This window comes from Aulonocara stuartgranti, assembly GCF_965226115.1.
Source record: "Aulonocara stuartgranti genome assembly, chromosome: 8".
Taxonomy (NCBI): domain Eukaryota; kingdom Metazoa; phylum Chordata; class Actinopteri; order Cichliformes; family Cichlidae; genus Aulonocara; species Aulonocara stuartgranti.
In genome coordinates, this window is record NC_138959.1 from 4,939,506 (window position 1) to 4,962,825 (window position 23,320).

The 23,320-nt window shown below is 43.8% G+C and overlaps 2 protein-coding genes across 5 annotated transcripts in view; one reads left to right on the plus strand and one right to left on the minus strand.

The window, feature by feature from the left end:
* Positions 1–631: 631 nt before the first annotated feature.
* On the plus strand, positions 632–12,480 carry stx4 (syntaxin 4). 2 transcript variants are annotated; one of them, XM_082544952.1, is made up of 10 exons: positions 632–838; positions 1,181–1,270; positions 3,373–3,472; positions 3,626–3,700; positions 3,780–3,850; positions 4,180–4,288; positions 6,804–6,877; positions 7,190–7,327; positions 7,408–7,518; positions 11,173–12,480. In XM_082544952.1, the coding sequence occupies exons 1-10, from the start codon at positions 809–811 to the stop codon at positions 11,251–11,253; spliced, it is 879 nt and encodes a 292-aa protein (XP_082401078.1). In that variant the 5' UTR covers positions 632–808; the 3' UTR covers positions 11,254–12,480. The 2 variants fall into 2 exon arrangements, with proteins under 2 accessions (XP_082401078.1, XP_082401079.1); XM_082544953.1 differs by lacking the exons at positions 632–838; positions 1,181–1,270 and adding an exon at positions 2,051–2,140.
* A 1,171-nt stretch (positions 12,481–13,651) lies between these two features.
* srcap (Snf2-related CREBBP activator protein) overlaps positions 13,652–23,320 on the minus strand; it is a 42,557-nt gene continuing 32,888 nt past the window's right edge. For all 3 annotated transcript variants that reach the window (XM_082544916.1, XM_082544914.1, XM_082544915.1), the window contains 5 exons: positions 22,643–22,757; positions 22,047–22,172; positions 20,383–20,559; positions 20,185–20,268; positions 13,652–20,009 (listed from right to left, as the gene is read on the minus strand). In XM_082544916.1, the coding sequence (XP_082401042.1) occupies positions 15,210–20,009; positions 20,185–20,268; positions 20,383–20,559; positions 22,047–22,172; positions 22,643–22,757 (5,302 nt within the window). In that variant the 3' untranslated portion in view covers positions 13,652–15,209. The remainder of the gene's footprint in view (positions 20,010–20,184; positions 20,269–20,382; positions 20,560–22,046; positions 22,173–22,642; positions 22,758–23,320) is intronic.

Below are 23,320 nucleotides of genomic sequence, written 5' to 3' on the forward strand. Positions count from 1 at the left end.
GATTTTGATTCCTGAGGTAACAGCTGTTCTCCAGTCGGTAGAAACTATTAAACAGCAGTTACAGGCCGACTGAAACAAATCAATGTTTTTAAAATTAATTTAGTCACATTGTTTATAATGCTGCCACAATATGACCCACATGTAACTTTTGGTGCCTAGGTGGCACAGAACAATGAAAATAACATTAGATCTTAAGTCGACATATCAACAGCATCTGCAAGTACGAGAGTAAGAGCAATATTACTGACCATATAAAACTGGCATAATTTTAAAATTTGTAATAAGTTCTGAGGTCTGAGGTCTACAATTGCATTTTATTACATTACAACACCCATGACCAAAATATTGTTGTTAGTCTTTGTTTGCTTTTCCTGTTTATTTTTTTCCTCTTTTCCTTTACTTGTCCACTAAATTATCTGTTCTCTTTTTCTGTGCCTCCTTAATCTTAATATCCTAAAGTCACGACCTTTATATCTCCACTGTATCTACACAATATGTGTTTATTTATCTATATAAATATTCGCACATATTTTTTATTTATCTTTATATGCCTAGATTATTCTACGTAGTGAGTATTTGGGAAGAAAGCCTACGATTAGAGCCTTTCAGCAGTTCCTCCTGCTATGACAGGGGCGCCAGTGAGTCGATGAGTTGAGTGGGCCGCAGAAGAAGACGCGCTGCCGCTGGAGTTTACTAGTTGAATGACAGCGGCGGCGTGAACTTTGCGGAGATTACGCTTTGGGAGCGGCTCGCTTTATTTCAGTGCAGCGTTTTTTACTTTTGATTTCTTCTCTTCGCTTTTGGAAAAATGAGGGACCGGACCAAAGAATTAGGAAATGTGAGTTTCAAAGTAAAGTGCTAACATTAGCTCTAGCTCCGCTAGCGTGGCTAAGTTAGCCCAGTTCACTACTTTACCCGAGTTAACCTAAGAGTCTCCAGGGACAACTTAGACGAGCAGAGGGAATCAAAAAGTGGTTAAGTGGGATTTTTTTGCAGATATTTCTCTTTATAAAAGTTGACTTTATTGATGTTTTACTTCCAACTTCCGTTTCAGTCCTTTCTCCTTAAAGGATAGGGCAGGCCGGGACAGGGCAGGGCTCATGATTCACATCCTCGGACAGCGAGAAAGCACTCACTGTTTTTCTTCTGTTTATGTTATTTAAAATCAATGTGACTTCAGACCGCAGAGGCTTCGGATGACGACGAGGAGGGCAAAGCGCTGATCAGATCTGGAGGCTCAGAGAAGGAAAATGAAACCTTTTTCAGAAAGGTGAGGCAGAAACATCACGCACTTCTCTCTGGAAAATCCCCCAAAATCAAATGATCTGCACTGTCCTCCTGTTACTCATTCACTTTGGTAGTTTGCACACACTTCTGAATTTTACATTTGTGCAAAAGAGAGACAAAAATGCACTACAGAGGCTTAAATATCACAGACTGCTGCTGATGCGTTCTTAACCTGTTTTGTCAACAAATCGTAGTCTGCTAACTCCCAGTCTCCTTGTACCCGAACTGTCACGAGTAAGGAACCAGAGTTATTCACCTAATATCACAAAATGTGACTATTCTCTGCGCTGATCTTAGGCCTCTATAGTAATGTGTTTGAATATCTTTTGGTTTTGATTTAAAATGGTTTGAAGAAACTTATCAATTTATGCATATCCACATTTTTGTCCTTGGAGTCTTATTCTTGGTATGGAAAACTCCCTCTAGAAAGTATTTTAAAGGTCCAAAAAGTGTGACTAATATTTCAGGAATGCCTTAGATATTCTCATATTTCAAGATTCAAGACGTTTACAAGCAAAACACAGTTTACAGGTTAATATAAATGCACAAAATTGCAAATGTACAATTATGAATAATTAAAGTTCGACAGTTCATCAGTGATCCAGCCTGATGGCCCGTGGATAGAAATTGGTTTGTTCTTTGTTTTTATTGGTCCAAAGCAAAAACATGGAAAATATGAGGCCTGATCCACTTGACCTTCTTGCCACTATAAATTTTTAGAAAGACGTTTATGTTTGTGACACCATTCACCAACAGGAGGAGAGAAGCTGGAGGATAAGGACCAAGGTTATCTGGGGAGAGGACACAAGGACGTAAGGGCAGGGAGCCATAGAGGCTGGACATCCAGTGTCAGGTTAAATAGATGAGGAGTCAGAGCAGTTTAAACTGTCCTGCATAAATAAGTGGGTTAACGGTGCTGTATGCAAGTGTTTTATTTTTAAAAAATCAGTAGTTGTTCAACCAGCGTGAATAGTCTAGTTATAAGGCAGATTAATTGGTTAGTGAGCCATACTGAGCCTGAAGTCAGTTTCAACTGTCATGAAGGTGGCTTTTTACTTGGCTGGATCACTATGGCAACTTAGACTGAACACATGACCTGGTCTGCAGAAGGTTATGTTCAGTGTTTTGGTTAAAAATCATCTGGAAATGTGCTTTCACTGATTGAGAATATGTTGTAAGTATGCTTATATTTTTCATGCTGAGGAAAGCTGAGCAGCAGTGTAAACAGGGTTTAATCATGGAAGCTCGCTCACTAAAGAACTTTTTTCTTTTTCCATCCATAAGTCAAAATTTGTAGCCGGCATCTTAAAATTTTGACTTTAATTTGGCCACAGACTGAAGTGGTTTCCACACCTTTGTCATCGAGCCATGGTCCATTGAATATTATGATGAATCAAGTTAAACATTTCACAGCTTTAACTTGCAGCTGTCTCATCAAAAACCTTTGTTGCTTCGGCAGGAAATAAGAGGGCAAGTAGCAGCCAGGTGTTCCTAATCAAATGCGTAGGAAAGCTGCGTCATAACTGACAAAACTGGAACCTCCTCTTAACCCTACGCCATAACCTTCCACATGTTGTGTGCTGCATCGACCCAGCATGTAGTTATATTTCTTAGGAGGTGCACGTCAGGTTACGGCGTAGGGTTAAGAGGGGATGTGGTTACGCTGCAGACTTACTACTTCTTACAGAACTGCAGAGAGTCCAGTGGAAACTTTCTTTTTTCATGTGATGGTATATTAATATATGAATTCACAAAACAAACACTTTTCTGCAGCACTGCTTCTCTGAATTATTTGCTGCACCAGTAGTGCCTTGTTTTTGTAAGTGCAGTCAGAGCCTGGAGCAGAAAGCCTGTGTGATACCCGTTATTGTCTCTGATGGGGGACTTTAGGTGTTGTTGAGCCAGCTAACACAAAGAAAGCTTACATATGTTGGCATTGCTTCATAGATATCAGAGGGAGCTGCACCCATTTTAGCTATAAGGACTGATAGAGGGAATAGGATGAGATTTGCTTGATATATGAGATAAATTGAGCTAACAAAATAGTTCTTTTGTTCCCTAAAATTCTTTCCTTGTTATCGTCAGACCCAAGAAATTCACCAGGGGCTCCAGCAGCTCAAAAGGATGGTGTCTGACCTCGAGAACAAACAGAAAACTGTGCTGGGCGAGGCGCTACCGAAGGAAGGTGCGTAATATATCGTCATATATAAGGTGTAGTGGTTCACCGAAAGTTGCAGACAGAAGCATGTTAGTAAACTGTCAGAGGAGAGGGGGCGATCAGGTTGTCCTATTCAAGGGTTTTGTTTGCTAAATTTACTGTTTTTGATCTTTTGCACAGATATGAAGAAAGAGCTCCAAACTCTTCGAGACGAGATCAAAACGCTGGCTGGTCAAATCCAGAGAAAGCTGAAGAGTGAGTATCTTTGAGCTGCAGGGGGAAAAGATTTATTATTTTGTTCAGCATGGCTTGACTTATGGCCATCTTTCCACAGGTATTGAGCCCAAGAAGGGAGAGGATGATGGGAAATACATACCCATAAATACTCGAATGCAGCGCACACAGGTAGCACCCGAGACTTTTTGTAATCAGCTAAAAACATAACGCCCCTCTCTTTCTATTTTCTCTGTAAACAGCATGCCATCGAGGTCATGTGACTGGCGTATGATCAGTTTTAATGCTCTTTATAGCCTTAAAGTGGAAATGAATGGTGTGCTGATAGTTTAGACTGCGGTTATTGATAACCATTTTAAAAGCAGCTAAATCGTAGGTGTTATCTGTAATGGCCACTCATTGTGAAAATGACAGCTGGTTTTGGGGAAATTTTGAGGGAAATTACGACTACATTTGTTTTTTCACTCTGCTTCCTTTTTCTTTCGCTCTCCTTTTGCCAGCACACTATCTTGTCCAAGGAGTTTGTGGAGCTCATGGGCCACTGTAACACCATCCAGGCTCAGTACAGGGATAGAAACGTGGAAAGAATACAGAGGCAGCTGAAAATCAGTGAGTAGCACGCAGCACCGAGGAGATATATCTGTCACCTTGTCAGATTTTTGTGGTCTGTGGTCTCACTTGGGGAAATCAGTTTTACCGATCACTTCCACACTACGGCAGGAGGTTTAAAGTCGGGTGACAACGCCATGCCGTTTTCTTCTTTCTGTCACTTTCTGTTTTAAAATGACACAACATATGTTTAAAGGGGGTGAGATGGATATTTCACACTAATGTGCAGTGTGCCTCTACTAGGGTAGCTTTGCATGATTCACATTTCAAAATAATCCTTTATTTTATTTTTTAATCTTGTACTGTACCAAAAGCAGTTTTAGCTCCTCCCCCTTTTAAAGACAACTTTCTCCTAATTGGCTGCCCCTCAAACACAGAAAGGTTGGGTGGCCAGTGGGTGGGGTTTGTGACCATATTAGAAATATCCCCTCTCTGTAACGTCATACTGAGCCAAGACTAGAAGAACACAGTCTGAAGCCTGAGCTTTTGGCTCACAGGGAGTACGTGTACATAAACTGATCACATTATTTTAAAATTTGATCATCGACCTTTAAAACTGGACATGAATTAAAGGAAAAGCACAAGTTCACTTTAAAAGAATTCCGACACCATGCTGGTGCTTGAAGCTGATTTGACCAAAGATGAGTCAAAGGTGCTCGGCTAGCAGCTCTGCACAGCTTCATGTGTGGTCACGAATGACTAGAAAGCACTGCTGTAATTTCCTGTCATATCCTGCAGTGGTGGTCGTTCCTGTTAAATGAAACCATACAGTCAAATAATGAAGTCAGTTTAGGTACAAACTAAAAAGCTCAGGCCTTGAACTGCTCTAAAATGTTGATGTATGGATTAGAGATGGACCGATCCGATATTACGTATCGGTATCGGTCCGATACTGACCTAAATTACTGGATCGGATATCGGAGAAAAATAAAAAATGTAATCCGATCCATTAAATATCACGAAAGCACCTCACAAAACTTGCAACACGCCGTAACTCACCTCAGAACGTTAGCACGTCGGAGCAGTATGCATCACGTGATAGAGCGGCTGTGGCATGCGGGACCTGTCGGTGGTCTGGATAGCATGTGGAGCTTCGCTAGCAACCTGGCATTTCATCTCCAACAAAATTATCCCGAGAGAAGTAAAGCAAGTGTGTAAGTCCATCTCTGAATGTTTGTAAAGCATTCCTGCGTTAAGCTTAACAAGCGACTGCCTCTCGCTCTCCGGCTGCTACTTCAATCATGAAACTGCTTAATGATCAGCTGATCGGCTTTTCTGTCGCGAGTCCGTCTCTCTTGTTTGTTTTTGGCCCACTTTGCACCAGAAAGAGGAAACCAGCGGCTGAACAACAGCAGCACGTTTAAGCTTGATCAGCTGTTGTTAGAATTTATTTAATATTACTTTCTACTCGAGGATCTTTTTCTACGTAGCTGACGCTGGTAACTGTGCAGGGGCGGATCTAGCAAAGTTTAGCCAGGGGGGCCGATAGGGCATTAACAGGGAAAAGGGGGCACAAAGACATACTTTTCTTTCTTATTCTCATTTAAAATGTCTCGCTTTTAATTATTTAATATTTATCTGAATCTTACACCCAAAGTTTTAATCTGATGTAAAATGAATAGAAGTCAATTACTGTACATAGTGACTATTAAGTCTAATATATATACCCTAGTAAGCTATAGTACTTTTTCCTTTGGGAAGGTACCATCTGTGCAGTCTGCAATTTTGTTGAAGAAAGAAGTTGAATCTATTTAATATTTCTTGAAAAATAATTGATTTCTGTGCATTTTTTTTTCACACTGCATCAAATTAAGGTTGATTACGTTGATTAAGCATCATGAGGTGGAGCGTGAGGGGTGGTTCCCTATTTTTTATTTATTTATTTTTGTTGTTGCTGGGAGTTGGAACCCTATTAGTTAGGTTGCTTAATATTTATGCTAAGTACTCTTTAAAATACCAGAATAGGGAGGATGGTGTAGGTTTAAGTTTATTAGATTGATCAGTATTGCTGAACTATGAAATATTTTTTTTTGCATACAGGTATAACAGAATAGCTTTAGTGTAGTTGTTGTTTTAAACTTGAGTATGAACTTATACAAAATGCAGCAAGATATTTAAAAAAACAGTTTTATTGATTAAAAAACATTATATCGGATTCATATCGGTATCGGCAGATATCCAAATTTATGATATCGGTATCGGACATAAAAAAGTGGTATCGTGCCATCTCTAGTATGGATATTACAGTGACCTAAATGGGACCTCTTATCTCGAAGCTCACCCACCCTGCTCCACCCGTCAGTCAGAAGAGGGTTGGCTAAAAGGGGAATGGCTGAAACGCCTTCAAGTTTAAGATAAAGAGATTATTTTGAACTGCTAATCATGCAAAGCTACTCTAGTATAGTGTGAATAATGCTAATGGGAGCGCTGTAATCAGCTGTAGACGAGGACAGAACATCTTCACCGTTCTGCGCGTTCCTCTAAACGCTCTGATTCGATTTTCTCCTGTCTTCAGCTGGCAGCAACGTGACAGATGAGCAGCTGGATGCGATGCTCGAGAGCGGGCAGACGGATGTTTTCACCCAAAATGTGAGTACGTGCGAAGTTAACAAAAAGCAAAGTGTGTTTCAACATGAGAAACCACAACACAGACTTCCCTGCAGCAGATGCAGGTGTTCTGTGGCTGCAGGTTTAGTAACTTTCACACACCTCTCTAACTGCTCAAACAGGACTACAGATATGGTAAGAATATCCTGTGCAGCCCTTAGCTGTGCTGTAGTCTAACTCAAGTAGCTCGTGCGAAGAATCCTGCAGGTTTTGTGCTGCTGTTCATAGATGACCCCCTGAAAAGTTGTGCCTGGTTCTGCTGTCCACGATTTCCCTAATAAATATGGTGTCCAGATCCTGAGTGATACTAAAGCTACGAGGCAGGCTCTGAATGAGATCGAGTCCCGGCACGATGAGATCCTGAAGCTGGAGAGCAGCATCAGAGAGCTGCACGACATGTTCCAGTACCTCGCCATGGAGGTGGAGGCTCAGGTAACGCAGCGCCAATGAAGTCGGTGGAGCTGGTTCGGGCTGCGGATGGCGTTTGATTGTGATGTTTTTGTTCACCGCAGGGCGAGATGGTGGACAGGATTGAGAACAATATCAACAAGTCTTCAGACTACGTGGAGAAAGCAAAGGGTGAACTGGAGAAAGCGGTCACGTATCAGCATAGATCACGCAAGGTACGCACAGAGAAACCCGAATGACATCATGAAAAGGACAGTTTTTTAATCAGTTGATCTAAGCGTCACTTTTACTTTCATTACACTCACAGCAACGACGAAGCCAAGTTTTCTCGCAGCTCGATTACACACACAATCTAAACAAGGATGCAAATCGATGCGAAGCCTCTTAGCTAAGAGACTGTTTTCCCACATTCACATTAAGGTGCTCGTTTCTGCAGGTTCTCACTTTTCTCTAAAATAACAACACAAAGAGTGAACTTCAGGAGGATTAGTCTGTCCAGTTAGGAAGCAGAAACGTTTATGATTTCAGCTGCTTTGGTGCAAATTAAAGCAACAACTGGTAGAAAGGCAACAACAAGGCAACTGCCAAATGGTTTTACAGTGCGTGCTCTCTCCTTATCCCTCCTCTAGTTTTGTTTCGCTGCTACTGGCATGAGATAGTACCTGTACCCCTTTCAGCTCCTCCAGGGTCTCCACAGTGTGGAGGAGAGAGCAGGAGCTGGTCAGAGCCCTACATGTACACATGTCAGAATCAGACTCAGTGAGGGTGGCATGATGACCTGAAGTCCTTTAGTGGGACTTGTGATCAGAAATGAGAGTGTAGAGAGGCCTAACCAACTGTCATCAAGCATGATTGTTGGTTATTTCCATGCAGACATTACCTGATGTTAATACATTGGGAAAAAAAAAAGGATGAGAAATACTTATTTTCCAATTTAGAGGTCAGAGTTACACAGACTACACTCAGTGAAACTGTAAAATCTATGAAAATACTTCCTTAAGCTTGTTATTAAACAGTAATTAATTTAATGGTTATCATTAAATTTGGAAAACCAGAATGTGTTGATGAAGAGATGGAAACACGACTCGCTGTTTTCCTAATATTCTCTTAGTGCCTTTTTCTATAAATATACCAGCTTTCCTAGTGTAAGCAGTTGTCCTAAAATCTCCTAAATTAAAAACTAAATCAGAAACAGCAGAGATGCATAACAATAAACGGACACTTTGTGCTGCAGAGAGTCCTATCCTCTTTTGGTTTCATGGGTACTTTACAGGGAAAACGAGGAGAGGGCTCCGATCCTCTTTGTTTTTCTTCCTCCTCCGTGCTGTTATGAGAGAATAGCTCTGCCCTGTATTCACATGAGTGACGCAAGGTGAAACTTCCTGAAACGAGTTTCCTCATTATTCTGCTTTGGAAAATGCTGCCTTGCAGAGAAATGCTGTTTGGATCGCCACTAAAACTCGATCACTGTGCTAAACGTGCAGAGGAGCGGCCTCTGTGTGCTTAACGGCAGCACGCTCCAAAGTCGGAGAGTTTGTAAATATTGACACTGGAAACTGCTCTAATGGAGGAGAACAGCAAATAAATTAAGCTTCTCAAATATTGTGGTAATCCCATCTGTCTGGTTCTATCAGACTCTCGTTAAAAAGATTAAAAATCCTAGACTGTGTGATAAGTACAAGTACTTATCAACAAGTACAAGTACCTCGGGCTGTGGGTGGACAATAAACTGGACTGGTCATGCAACACAGAGCACCTGTATAAAAAAGCCCAAAGCCGACTGTACTTCCTCAGGAGGCTGAGGTCTTTTAACATCTGCAGGAAGCTCCTGAGGATGTTTTACCAGTCAGTGGTTGCTGGAGTACTTTTCTATGCTGTGGTGTGCTGGGGGAGCAGCACAGCAAAGAAGGACTCATGCAGGCTGGAGAAACTGATCAGGAAGGCTAGCTCTGTGGTCGGCATGAAGCTGGACACTCTGGTGACAGTGGCAGAGAAAAGGACATTAAAGAAACTGATGGACATTATGAACAATGCTGGGCATCCTCTGCACACGGCCATAAACAATCAGAAGAGTCTGTTCAGTGACAGGTTGCTTCTCCCCAAGACAAGAACTAACAGACTTAAAAACTCCTTTGTCCCACACGCCATCAAACTGTTTAACTCCTCTCTGGAGGGGAGAGGGAGGGGAAACAGGAGGACAAAGGAGGGGGGAACAACTAAGCTGTAGTGCCTCTTCACCTCACTGTGCAATACCTTGTGCAATACTTTTTGTAAATAGTCAACAGTGCAATAGACTCAATACTTGAAATGTGCAATTCACTTGTATTTTTATTTTTTATTCCTATTTATTTATTCATATATATATATATAAAAATAAATAAAAAACAATTCTGTAACTGTAACTTCGGTCGTTGCTGTGCTTTTTGGAAGTCGAATTTCCCAGAGGAACCCACCCGAGGGATTAATAAAGTTCTATCTTATCTTATCTTAAGTGAAGTGCTACTTTCTTGGCCAGCAGGGGGCGACTCCTGTGAAGTGAGGATGTATGGGGAAAAAAAGCCTTTAATATATAACCTGAGCAAACACTTTCCTGATCAGTTTTTGCTCTGTTTGTAATTTTGCACATTAGGGTCTCATGTGTGCATTTTTAAGCCTTCATAGCTCTTAACTACACAATAAGAGATGAGAGCCAAGCACCAGGACCCTTTTTTTCCCCTTATAATTCATTGGACAAAACTTAAATTGCTTTTTCGGTAACTTTGAAGGGTCATATAACCATGTGGGAAAGGTGTCTGGTCGAAACAAGCAACAGCATGTGAACGTCTCCTTTTTGATACCAGGCACATCTTCTAGCTGTATTTCGAATGCTGGGATGCTTTAACACTCCTGAATGTTGCTTATGGTTATGAAATGGAGCGACTTTAGTGTTTACATGACACATCGCACTGATCAAACAGCTTCAGGTCAACTTTAAGCTCAGAAATGAGACCCTCTGGATAAACAAGATCCAGATTTGTCCCACCGGGGCAGATGGCCACCCCTCCCTGAGCCTGGTTCTGCTGCAGGGTTCTTCCTGTTAAAAAGGATTATTTTATTCCCACTGTCGGAAAGTGCTTGCTCAAAGGGGATGGTTTTATTATTAAATACTGATTTTTTTTTTTTTTTAATTTTTAAAGTAAAAAGCACTTTAAGGAAACTGCCGATATGATTTGGCGCTATGTAAATAAAATTAAATAGAAGTGACTAAATCTTGGCTTGAGGTTGAGCGCTTTGCAGGAAAACTGCTTTAATCTTGAACACATCATCCCATATAAAATCAGTGAGCATCTCCCACCTGATCCGATCACGATCAGCTGATTTTTATATACAGCAACTTTAGCTTGTTTATTGAAGCCATTCAAAAGTTGTGCAAGTTACAGGCCCTGAAAACACAATAGCTTGTCTTTGGGTGTTGACTCTTTGAATTAAATCCCCATCTGGTCAGACTTTATGGCACCAGCTAAGCTTCACAGGCTCATGATGATCAGTTGGGAAAGCTCTGGTTTTATGACGTGATTGGAAAAAGACGATGTGTGTTGCTCATGCACAAAAGAAAGAAAAGGAAACAAAAAACAAGGTTAACTTTACAAACCACGCCTTTGTTAGCTAGAAAACAAGCCTGGTATTACATGTTGGGTTAAAATGAGACCTCTCATATGCTGTAACTTATTATAACCAGCGATCTATCCCACAGAAAAAGGGGCCGCTGTACTTGTTTCTGTGTGTCGGAGACTATAAATTGGCCCCACTCTGAAACCATGATGGGGTGGGGGGGATTGATTTTTCTTTCCTGGAATGACTCTAACCTGTGTGCTTATCTCCCGCTGCAGAAAAAACTCTGGATTGGAATCTGTTTGGCCATCCTTCTCCTCATCATCATCATCGCCTTGGTCACCACCTTCTCATCCTAGCAACACCCTGTGGTGCAAGTTAGCAGAAGCACATTATGGATACCCCCAAATCCACACATTCATGCATATACATCAGCTCACAGGATGTACAGCTGAGCGGAGTCAGTGGATTTCAGTTTGATTTTTTTTTTTTTTTTTATTCCTCTAACCCTCCTGTCTGCCTAACGGTCCTACTCTCCACTTTTTCTGTTGTATGGAAGAGATGTGCTCTGTCGTTTAATCTCACAATCTGTGCTGCGCGCTCGATGCCAGCGCCGCACGTTTTCTGTCAGTTTCTGTTCTGCAAAAACAAACAGCGGGACTCACTGTGTTACACCAGTCGATCCTTCCCCTCCTGTGTTTAAAAAAAAAAAACAAAAAAAAAAAAGAGGAATTAAGTGACCTTGAGTGGGGCACAGAGCAGTATTGATCAAACACTGGCACTCGTCATACTGTACTCAGGAAAACTGTGTTGTAACGTTGATGGTTCTGGATGAATTGGAGACCTAAAGAACAATTTTATAATGTAGGCCTTTTATAGTCGGATACAGGAAATAGACTAATATAATTGTACATAACCGATGTTGCTGGTGATAAAAAATTTATGCAGATGATTTTTAAAACTTCAAAGTTTTTGTTTTCATACTGCGTACATGTAACAAGTGTAAATACAGTTTTGTGTTTTTTTTGTGTGTATGTGTGTGTGAAATAACCCCTACCCTCCGCCCTTTCCTCCTCCTCTTCACATTTGCATAAGGTCTCTCAACAGTACAGGTCCAACGCTTCCCCTTTCCTGTGTCCTTCCAGTTTGCATTTTTGACTCAAAACGTTGTGCAAGCGCCTGCTTAAACAACACACACGTCTTCAGAAATGGTGCCTTCTCCTTTGCAAATGTGACGTCGTGCATTAACAAAAAGGGATGGATGTATTTTAGACTTCAACGTGTTTTGTTCTGTTTTTTTTCTCACCCTTTTGTCCCATTATGCAGTTTTTTTGCTAAATTTTGGAGTCAGAATACACCAAGGGGACAAATGAAACCCATTTAAAAAAGAAAAAATTAACCAAAACAGAGGCGGCTTCTCACTGACGCCTCGTTCAGAAGCAGAAAAGTTGCTGTGAAAAAGGCTGGCAGAGGATGGAGGGGAGTGACACTGCTACTGTGTAAAGTTATGGCTGTTTCAATTTTGCATCGCTCATTTATTTTATTATACATTTGTTTTTAAAATAAAATACCGCCATGTTCCATTATCCTCAGTCTGCCTTGTATCTTTTTAAGATTAGCAAGTCTTGAACTATCAGCTGGCCCTCTAAAGGAGCCTGGAAGCACCTCGGGATCCCCAGGAAGAACTAGAAAACGTTGCTGGGGAGGACAAAGTCTGGAATACCTGCCTAACCTGCATTTTTGTGATCCGTTTAATGCACAGGGTGTACAGTGGTTTGAAATAATGAAGAACACTGTACCTCACAGGAAAATGGAAAACATCCCTGAAAGCTTTAAAGTTGGCGAGCTTGCTGAACACTCAGCTGTGGGGTGTTTCCATCCTGATTGGTGGGAGGAAAAAAAGTCAGTGGGCAGTTTTCATTAAAATAAGTCAGGGTCTCCTCCCTTCCTGTTCTGTTAAGAGAGCAGCTGTTGCCTTTGTAGCCACAGGGACAAAAATGCAGGTTAACACAGACCAATTTTGGATTTTACCAAACATTTCATTTTTATGATTGAAAAAAGCTGATTTGAAACCAGACATGAGGTCAGTAATTGTGACACTGAAACTCTTTAGCTGATTTATATTTAAGAGCTGAAACTAGTGATTGAGCCAATAAACTCACCGCAAAAATGTTACCGATGAGGTCATGAATCAGGTGAGCCGAGGGCAGTTCTATTCTCTAGTTAATTTTTATTCTATTTCGACTTTGTTTTAATTCAGTTTAGTTTTCATTGGTCTTAGTGTTAAGTCTATGAAAGTATGGAGGGCAAATATCAGAGGCAAGATTTAGGAAAACAAGTAAAAGTATTACAATAAAAACAGAAGCGCTTCATAAAAGCAGTTGATTCTCTGTTACAAATACAGAAGATGTTTCAGACCTGCCAGTTTTTCATGCTTCAGGATTTAACCTCAGCTAAGTTGGTCTGTTGGCTTCAACTGTTTTTTCTAGCTCCAACTGCATTTTTGGAGCTAGAAGTGATGATATTTGGAAGCGAAGGCATTAAGATTACATCTATAAACAAACTAATAACCTCTTGGATGACTTCTGCTACGCAGCAAACCATATTTGTCAGATACTCCATTAAGAGTTGGAGTTCGGTGAGTCGCACTAATAGAAGGTGAAGCTCAGCAGACGGTTGCAGAGCTCCAGCTCTTCTTTCTTGTGTTGGTCACAGAAATAAATCTTCATTTGGGGTAAAAAAAAAAAAAATTTCAACTAATTTTTGGTCTTTTTATTCAACTGTAATTGCCATAATTTTCAAGTAAAACAATGTGGAATTACAAGGATCAAAGGAATGCAACAAAAAGAGACAGAAATCAAAGTAAGACCATCACCATAAACTACCCCCCCGCCCCCCCACCAGATATCATCTTTGCTCAAAAGTAAATCGACAATTTACAGTCATCTCAAACTGTACCAGTAATTTTATTCACATATTTTTTTTTTATTTTGTCCAAGTATACTTTTTTCTTTTTTTCCTTTTTTTTTTAAACATGAACCAAAATCGATGATGTGAGAGAAAAACAAAGTTCAGGTGAAAAATGAAACATTAATTCAGTAGCACTGATGCTCGGGGTGTTTTTCCTTTCTTGTTTCATGTAAGGGGTGGATTTTTCCCCACATCATTTTTTGGATTAATTTGTTTTTTTAATAACCGAATAAGAGAAATTTAACACCCCTGCTTCAGGTGCTTCACAAGGCAATCTGAGGTTCAAAACCATTTGGCCACAGAGGCACTCTTAAATTCAGTTCTCAACATTTACTTGGCTTTTTGTGACAAGTAATTTTTTAAACTGCCTTTAGGACGTTTTGGGGGGATGAAAGCTGGATTTTGTGGTGTGACTAAAGATAATACATTTTCCAAACTGGAGACAAACATCGTCAGGTACCAGGAACCAATTCATCAACTTCAGTTGATGAACAAACGCATCACAACACCACGGTGTACTGAAAAAAAGCCGAGGGCCACGTTATTAAAGATGTGCAAAAGAGAAATGCAAGGCTGGATTTTCGAATCTGATGAACAGAAAGTGACATGGAGAAAATAAATTTTTTTAAAAATAAACAAAGAGGGGGAGAGGAGGGGCCAAACAAAAAGACGAGCTCCAGCATAGTGCAGCAAAGATCACATTGACAGATCTGTTCTCTTCCTAATAACCTGGAAGAAATAATAAAATATGCATAACTTATCAACTGACTACAGAGAAACAATAGTCAGGACAGAAAATCTCAAAACCAAACTTTCTAAAACCTTCAACTTACAATACAACCGCTCACTCGAGACTTTTAAATGTCACACAAATTACTTTTCATGGGTAACCCCAGCAGAGGGCGCCGTTAACCCGTTAACCCCTGTCTTAACAGAGTGTTCCAGTCTTTTAATGATTACAGTACATTATGTGAACTAACAACTTGCACCTTTTGTCCCACCCACGCCCCACCCCCTCCGAGTCCAAGTGGTGAGTTTTATCCACGGCATGTCCACATATCTGGACGCTCGACAGCGGCGCCACCTGTTTACTGTCAGTCCAGCGTCCCTGAGCCTTCCCCCAGCGCTCAAAAGCAGAGCTGGCGTGCCCCGACTAGAAAGGGAGAGGGCCCGAGAGGCGGTGAGGTCCCTGGCTTGTGCAGCACTCAGTTTGCTCTTGTTTTTCCTCAGAGTGCAGACAAAGCAGCAACCTTGGAGATCACGTCATGCTCTCGTATCACGCTCCGCCACACCCTCGCTTCTGTTTTTTTTTTGTTTTTTTTAATTCTCCCCTTTGGCACTCCAATCATGTCTTATTGTGACGCTGTTGGCTTGAGGAGGAGCGGGTGCTTGCGGCCGGTGAGCGGGCCTGCACTGCAGCGAGTGCAGCAACACTCCGTAGCACCCTGTCTGGCGTTGACCCCTCGGTTCCCGAGCTGCTGGTCACATCCTGCGAGTGCTTCTGGGACCTCCTGCTCTCCTTGCGACTCTCTCGGTGTTGTTTCTCCTTTTTGTCACGGCTCTTTGCCCGCTCAGGGCTGCGGTCCCTCTCCCGCTCGCTGCCGGAGGAAGTGGCACGGGAGCGGGAACCTCGGTGCTCCGTGTTCTGGGAGCTGAGGGTGCGCTGGCTGCTGTTGCTGCTGCTGCGGCTTCTGCTGCTGCGTCCGCCGCAGTCGCCCTCGCCATCACTGCTCATGCTGCTGCAGGCGCTGTGGCCCCTTGACGACGATCGCGTCTCTCCCTCGCCTTCCTTGCCCCTCGAGGACTTCCTGCTCCCTCTCTCTTTCTCCTCTGGTTTAGGCCTCTTGTACTCCACCTCTAAGGGTGGAACCAGAGAGCCAGGGCACTGTCTGGTGGAGCGTGATGTAGATCGGCTCGCCTGATTGGGTGTTGAAGGTTTGCTGCTTTTGTTATTGGTCACAGAGTTGCTCTGAGGAGAGGCTGGCACACTTTTACTTTTAGGCTTTTGGTTTTTGTCCGAAGGGGCAGTGGTGGAAGTCGCAGGAGCTTTAGGGGTGAAGTCTTTCCGAGGTGTGTGGCCTGGGGTGTCCACCCTGCCTTTCATAGCTAAAAGCTTGGCTGCTGCATTGAGTGCTGAGCACCTTTTCCCTAGAACCTCTGGCTCAGGAGGTAGCGAGGGCGTGCTGTTGGTCAGCGTTTTAGTGTCCTGTGGCGGCTGTGATCCCACAGACTTCCTGGTGATCCTAACAGAAGACGTATCGCTGCCCGACTCTCCTCCTGTGGACGCATTGGCGTTGTTTGACGCATTTCTGTCCGAGCTGCGTGCTGGTTTGGCTCCCTTCCTGTCCTTGGTGCACTTTTCCTTCTCCTGATCTTGGAGCCTGCGTTTTGCTGAGCGAGTGAGCCGGTGCTCCTTCCTGCTGTTGCTGCTGTCAGAGTCGGAGGAGGAAGAGGAAGGAGACCTGGAGCGCCTCCTTCGAGAGGCAGTGGGGGGAAGGTCCGTCTCACTACCCTCTTCTATCTTCTCCTCCTCCTCCTCGCCATGTTCCTCCTTGTCCTCCTTCCCTGCCTCTGATGTAGGATCCACTCGCCTCTTCTTGGTAGGATGTCTGTTCTCGTAGGTCCTCTTGTGGTGGGCATGGCGGGTGAGGGTGGAGGTAGAGCACCCAGACGATGGCGAAGAAGAGCAAGCAGACTCCTGGCTACTCTGGCGACTAAGTGACCTTTTCTGGATAGCAGGTTTCTGATCCTCAGTAGTTTTCTCTTCTTCCAGAGGGTTAGCTTCATCTTTCGGAATGGGGGTTGTGGTTTTTGTTTCTCGTCCCACTCCTTGGGGCCTTCCTGACTCTTTGGTCTCAGAGGAACTCTCCACCTTTCTTCTTTTAGGCTGAGACTGGCTAATGTCTGAGTTTTTGTCGTCGTCTTCCTTACTCATCGCAGCTTCAGCCTCCATTTCTGTCACCTCTTCTTGGTCGCTTTTAGAAGCTGACTCTTTCTCTGTTGATGGCTCTAAAGATGGTGCAACGAGGGGAGTGGATGAGGGAGCGGATATGGGAGCAGGTGTGGCTTCCTCGGTCTGAGATGGTGCAGGAACACTTGTGGATGAAGAAGTTTGTAGCTGAGAGGAAGTGACTGCAGAGGTTTGTGTAGTGGACACGGGTGGAGCTGTTTTGGTTGTGGATGCTGTGACTGTAGCTACTGAAGCAGGGGTGATGGTTGTGGTTGTTGACCCTAGGGAAGCAGACTTTTCTGGTGATGATGTAGCTATGGTGACAGACAGTGATGCTGATGTTGTAGCTGTTACCGGAGGTGTCTTGTCAGTCTTTTCTGCAGTTTTGGGAGGAGAAGAAGAAGTGAGGACTTTGGATGGCGCTGCAGTTGAAGGTGTTGTTACTCCTTCTGCTGGGGGTGATGAAGCTGCTGAAGCCTTCTTTGCCTCTGCAGGTGTAACAGCACTTGGGGAAGTTGTAGTTGGAGGAGGCGTGCAGACTGGACTTGATGCTGAAGGCTTTTCGGGCTCTACATGTTCCTGAACCTCTGCAGTTGGTGATGCTTGTTCGGTCGGGCTTTTGTTAGCAGTCTCAATTGTCTTTGCTTTGGCTGGAGGGGAAGGTGGAGCTGTATTACCAGAAGATGGTGCCACTGTTTTGACTGGTGGTGATGTAGAAGTCTTGTCAGACACTGTCTGGATTGAGTCTAACATACTGGTTTGTGCTGTTTTTACTGGAGCTGTCACAGTCGTAGCTGTAGCTGGAGGGGTCTGCTTGGGCGAAGGTGGAGCTGGGGAGGTCTGCTTGGGCGAAGGTGGAGCTGGGGAGGTCTGCTTGGGCGAAGGTGGAGCTGGGGAGGTTTGCTTGGGCGAAGGTGGAGCTGGGGAGGTCTGCTTGGGGGAAGGTGTAGCTACAGGGGCTTGTTTAGGCGAAGCTGTAGCTTGAAGGCTCTGCTTGGGTAAAGATGGAGCTGGGGAGGTCTGTTTGGGGGAAGGTGTAGTTGGAGGGGTCTGCTTGGGTGAAACTGTATCCAGACTCGATACAGGATGACTGGAGGGTGTGGAGGCTAGAGAGGCTTGTGGCAAGTCCTTCACAAGAGAAGCAGTTGGAGGTGATGTCATTGCAGTGGTGACTTGTGGTGTAATACTAACTGTTACAGACGCTGTGGTAGCAGCTGTTGTGAGTGTTGGGGTGGGGTCTTTAACAGCTTTGAAAGATGACGTAGTGGGTGGAGTGGAGTGTGTAATTGGTGTGGTTGTGGTGGTGGTTGCCTCCACAGCTGGTTGAACAGCAGCATCTGAAACTGTGGAAACCACAAGTGTTGGTTTAACACCTGGAGGAGGAGGTGAGACATCGCTGACAGGTGGAGACAGAGCTGTGTTGCTGACGGGGGTGGAGGTATATGTGGAAGAAGAGAGGACTGGTGCTGGTGCTGGACTTGGAGCTGGGGCTGAAGCAACCACTTGGGGAGAGGCAGTCTCAGAGATCAGTGAGGTCACCTGGGGTGCAGGTGAAGTGGGAAGTGAGACAGGTGTGGAAACTTCATCTGACTTTGTTGAGGAGGCTGGATTTGGAGGCGGGGCCAAAGCCTCAATTTTAGTGTCTGTCTGATCAGCTTTGGTCGACTGTGAAGACCGAGTCATTTCAAAAATAGCAGCAGGAGGCGGGGTCTCTGAGATCGTCAGTTCTGTCCTGGAATCACTTTTAGATAGATCAGTGTTCTGACTCTCATTAACGGTCTCTAGCGTGGTCGTTGAGTCCTTGCGGGGACGACCCCTCTTACGTTTAGGGGACAGTGGCGGGTTTCCTTCCTCAATTGCCGAGATGGGATGTGGGCATGTGGTCGATGCTTTGTCAAGTTCAGGTAGTCTTGTGGGAGTCTTAGGGGGCCGGCCCCTTTTTCTTTTCAAAGGTGGCATGAGAGAGTTCACGCTGGACTCCGCAGCAGAGGCGGAAGCAGCGTCTCTGCCTGGTGGGATGTCCGTTTTCTTGGACTGGTTCACTCCCCGTCCTCTCCCTAGATGCTGCTCTCCCATCTGGGCAGCCATACGAGATTCGGTTTCCAATCTGCGCCGCACGGGAAGATTCCTCAGCACTGGCATGTCAGGAGACAGATGAGGAGGGGAATATGGAGGATAGCCTCTGACAGGCTGAGGGTGCACAGGCGGACTTGGGGTAGCGTCTTGGTCCAGAGGGGATTTGGTAACAGTCTCTTTAGTTTTGCCGTCTGGGCTCTGTGATGCGTCCTCTTTGTTCGGCTCGTCAACAAATCCAGCACCGCTGTCCTCCGCCGTTGCCTCTTCTGAAGAGCAACCACCTCCCGTCCCACTTCCTCGCCGCCGCCTCTTTCGTGGCTCTTTCTCTTCCACCACTGTGACTAGCCGGCCCGGGAGCTTCCGCAGAACTTTGGCTGATGGTGAATCTTCAACCAGTCCCCGCAGCACTTCACCGTCAGCTGACTGCCGCTTGCGAGGCGACCGTGAGCTGGTGGAGGGAGGAGACATGGCGCAGTCTTTACTGTCATCATCCTTAGTCTGATGATCCGCCGGACAGCTGGACTCCAGCGATGACTCAGACGCCCTCCTCTCCTTCTCCACCTCCTTCTCCTCCCTCCCCGTTTTGGAGATTTTACTGTCCGTCTCCCCAGCACACTGCTGTTTCCCACCAGGGGGCGAGGCTGTAGGAGGGGAAGGCACTGGGCTGGGATGGGAGCGGTTTGGTTGAGTCCTGGTTTTGGCGTTCTGGTGATCTCTGGCGGGAGATGACGCTTTCGAAGATTTGGAGGAATCTTGAACCCGGGTGGATGATGACGTTTTGTGGTGGTCTGTGCGGGATGGGATCGTAGACGCAGAACCTGTGTCTTTGGCAGCTCCTCGTCCTCTCAGACCTGAGCGGGATCTTTCAGGCACTTCTCTGGGAGTCGTGGGCTCAGGCTCAGTTTCAGGCGAGGCCCCACGGAGTCGGCCGCTAGTCCTTGTAGAGGTGGCAGTCTTGTCCTTGGGTTTACGACCACGACGGGCTGGAGCTGGATGGGCGGGTTCAGCAGAAGTTGGTGTTGACAAAAAGTCGTCCTCGTCATCATCAGATGATGTGTGGAGCTTCAGGCCCTCCTCCTTTGCCTGGTCCAGACCCTTCCTGGCAGCCTCCACCTGTTCCTAAACACACAAGAGGAGAAGATTTTCTTTAAAGTTTTATCAAGTTAAAAATGTTTGACTTAAACCGAAATCAAATATTTTCTAGTTCTCGTTCCTGCTTTTCCCTTTATTGTCTAAATTACTTTCAAGTATTAATCACTAATTATTAAGCTGAAGTTGAAAGTTGTGATTTTACCTCAGCCTGCTTCAACTCCTCTTTGCACACATCTTCTAACGAAGCTTCCAGGAAGTTCATGGCGTAGCGCTCAATGGGAGTGAGCTAAAGACAAGCAGAGGAAAAGGTGCGTTTAAACAAACTGTAATTCAAAGATTCAGCAGAGCATTAATATTTTATTATATTATACATTTTTATAGCCGATGTGTTTTTACTCACCTGCTCCACCAGTGCGGCTATTTCCTGCTCGGCTTTAGAGAGCTCCTCCACTTCCTCCTGCTCCCCGCCGTCATCAAGCGGTATGTTTTCGTTGAACTCCGCCAGTTCGGCCACCTGCTCTGCTTTGGCCTGAGAGGCCGCCACTATGTCCTCCTCATCCTCGGCACGACACAGCGCCTGAAGCAAACAGATGGAGATAATCAGGTAAATGTCCACAAGCATGATAAATGTGGCAGGAGTTAAACTTTTTCCTGACTCTTGGATTATGTCTGCGTACAAGGGGTGAAATAAAGTTCAGGTTTTAAAAATCAAATAACTTAGCCTAGTCAAATTGGTCGAATCTCCGAAGTTATTCTATTGTATTCTTTTCAAACAGTGGTCCAGGTTAGTGAATGGAATTGGAGGAGGGGAGAAATAGCAGCTACAACACCCTGACCAGATGGAGGAGTTATTATAAATTCCGTCTCCTGCAGAGTTGGAAAAGGATGAAACTATCCATAGAGTCCAGAAATGTTTTTGTACTGGTCTATAAATGGGTTTAGTCCTGCTGTAAATTTGGGCATTTTAACACCATCGCCATCCTCATATACATGTTTACATGAATATGGGGATGGCTTGCTTTCAAAGCCAGCCTCAGATGGCTTCATTTTTAAGCCCTGGGTGTCAGCAGAAATTATCTAAACTGTGGTGCGTCCCAGCACACGGCACAGTGCAAGAACATTTTTGAAAATGTGCATTATCAAGGATTTGACACGGTGGAGGAGATCAAGAGTTCAAGTACAGCCAGGGCACAAGTAGAGGAGGAACACGACAGGAGTTCTCGTGTTAGATCAAGCGACAAAACTGGGAGCCATTAGGGATGGGAATCGAGAACCAGTTATTGAAGAAAACCAGTTCAATTACGGTTCTTGCACAATCAGCTGATTTCAGTTTGTGTCAGAGGAGGAAAATAGCGAAGCAGTCTAGAGCATGGATTTGAACATTTACTTTTATTGTACAAAAGGACGAGATGAACGGTAAAGTGGAAACTTGCATACCCAGGACAGAAACAACTGCATTATGGTGCTAACACAAAAAAAACCAACAACGGTTCTTTAAAAGAATCTGCCCAGACAGCATGCTAACGCTAAGCTAGCCAAGAACGCAGAGTGAAAGTAATGTGACAAGTAGTATAACAAAGTACTTTTTCCCAGGAGTAATTAAGTCATGTACTGCATTACTTTTGAGAAAAGTGTTCTGTGTAATAATTACTTTTTTGAGCAAAGTTTGAACACTGATCACAACAAAGACGGGAAATACCTCAACAAACATTTGACCCACAGTATACAATTGATTTGCATGAATGTAATTTCTTTGCTCCTGCTTAGATGTCAAAACAGAGCCAATGAGAACCCAGTGTTGATCAAGCAAGAATTGAATCGATGAGTAATGTCAATAAAGGAATCGCTAAATTCTTGAAAAGTCCTTGAAACAGTCCAGAAGTTCATAAGAAGATCACCTTTAACAGGAGATCTTTTTTTTTTTTAAGCTTTTCATTTCAATAGGCTGAGAGCAAAAACCTGATTCAGTTTATATTGCATCTAAGACTTTCAGTAAACGTACATTTTGTTCCTGGTAATCACCAAAAGGTGGGTGGTAAATATCCAGTACACCAAGTTTCTAACCTGCTCCAGGATGGTGGTGCTCTGCTTGTTGACGGCTTCCTCCTCCTCAGCCTGGGGCACCGACAGCTCCACCGCCGCCTCCCTCTTCTCCCCCTCATTCACATCAAACAGCTCTCTGATGGTTTGCTGAGGAACAAAGTGACAGTCGGACACATTTAGCAAAGGCAGAACGGGTTATGTGTGCTTGATGAGACAGAGAAAACAAGAGGCACTTGAACTGCTTAATGTCATCAACACACTAAACTCAAAAAGACCAATTAGAAGAAACTCCATTATACTTCAAAAAAAAAAAAAAAGAAGAAAAAAAAAAGCACAAGTAGTATTTATATAAAAGACAGTTTGAACAAATTTAATTAAAAGGGGGATGAGGTCTCGGCCTGTCATCCAGCACTGGAAAAACATCCCTTCACATGATACCAGTGACTGTATTCAATTATGCACCAAGCACCCACCCACATGTTTGAGCGCCTTTCAACTATTAATCATGCACAGATGAATCACTGAGCTTATCCAGACACAAAAGAAGAAAGAAGGAAAAAAAAGGCTTGACTGAAGGGCATTTATTTTACAAAGAAGGCCCCGTGTAAACGTGATACCTGTTTAAAGAAGGCCGTGGTGAAGTTTCCTCCTTCGATAGCCATATCTCCCAGCATCCTCTTCTGGTTTGCCTTCTTCAAAATGTTCTCCTCCACCGTGCGCTCACTGATCAACCTGAGGAGGAACATAAAACGATTTAGTCTTTTAAAAATCACATTTCTATTTTTCACTGGGCCAATGATTATCGGGTGTATAAAACCTCCCCCCTACACCCAGATGGGTTGGTGCTGACCAGGTGGTGTGAAGCGTTTAACCAGATTCTGCAGATCTTTTAAATTCAGAGACTACTGAGCTCCAATTTCCATTTTAAACTTTAGATTTTTATTCCTACTTTTTTTTTTTTGTTGCTTTTGCTTCTGAAATTATGCAAAGAAGGTAGGAGATGCTCATCAGTTTAAGTCAAACAAGATGAACACTCGTATGTGTCAAACAGATGTTGACAACATATGTTATGTTCAATGCAGCGGCTCTGTGCTCTCAGCTTTTTGTTTCTCTTTGTGTCTTTTGTCTGTGAGTCCTCTATTGTGTATGCTTATTTATTGTATGTCTGTCTCTGTTTTATAGTATTGTGTCTGACTTTAAGCTGAGAACTACCACACGGAATTTCATTATGTGACTACATAATGACAACAAAGCATCTTAAATCTTAGCTAAGGGAGTGAGCTTTGATTTGGGAA

Bases quoted from the DNA above. Each gene is read 5' to 3' on its own strand.
- stx4 (XM_082544952.1), top strand. From the start codon at position 809: ATGAGGGACCGGACCAAAGAATTAGGAAAT. The intron at 3,473-3,625 runs GTGCGTAATATA...TCTTTTGCACAG, and splicing joins CGAGGCGCTACCGAAGGAAG to ATATGAAGAAAGAGCTCCAA. The intron at 3,701-3,779 runs GTGAGTATCTTT...ATCTTTCCACAG, and splicing joins AATCCAGAGAAAGCTGAAGA to GTATTGAGCCCAAGAAGGGA.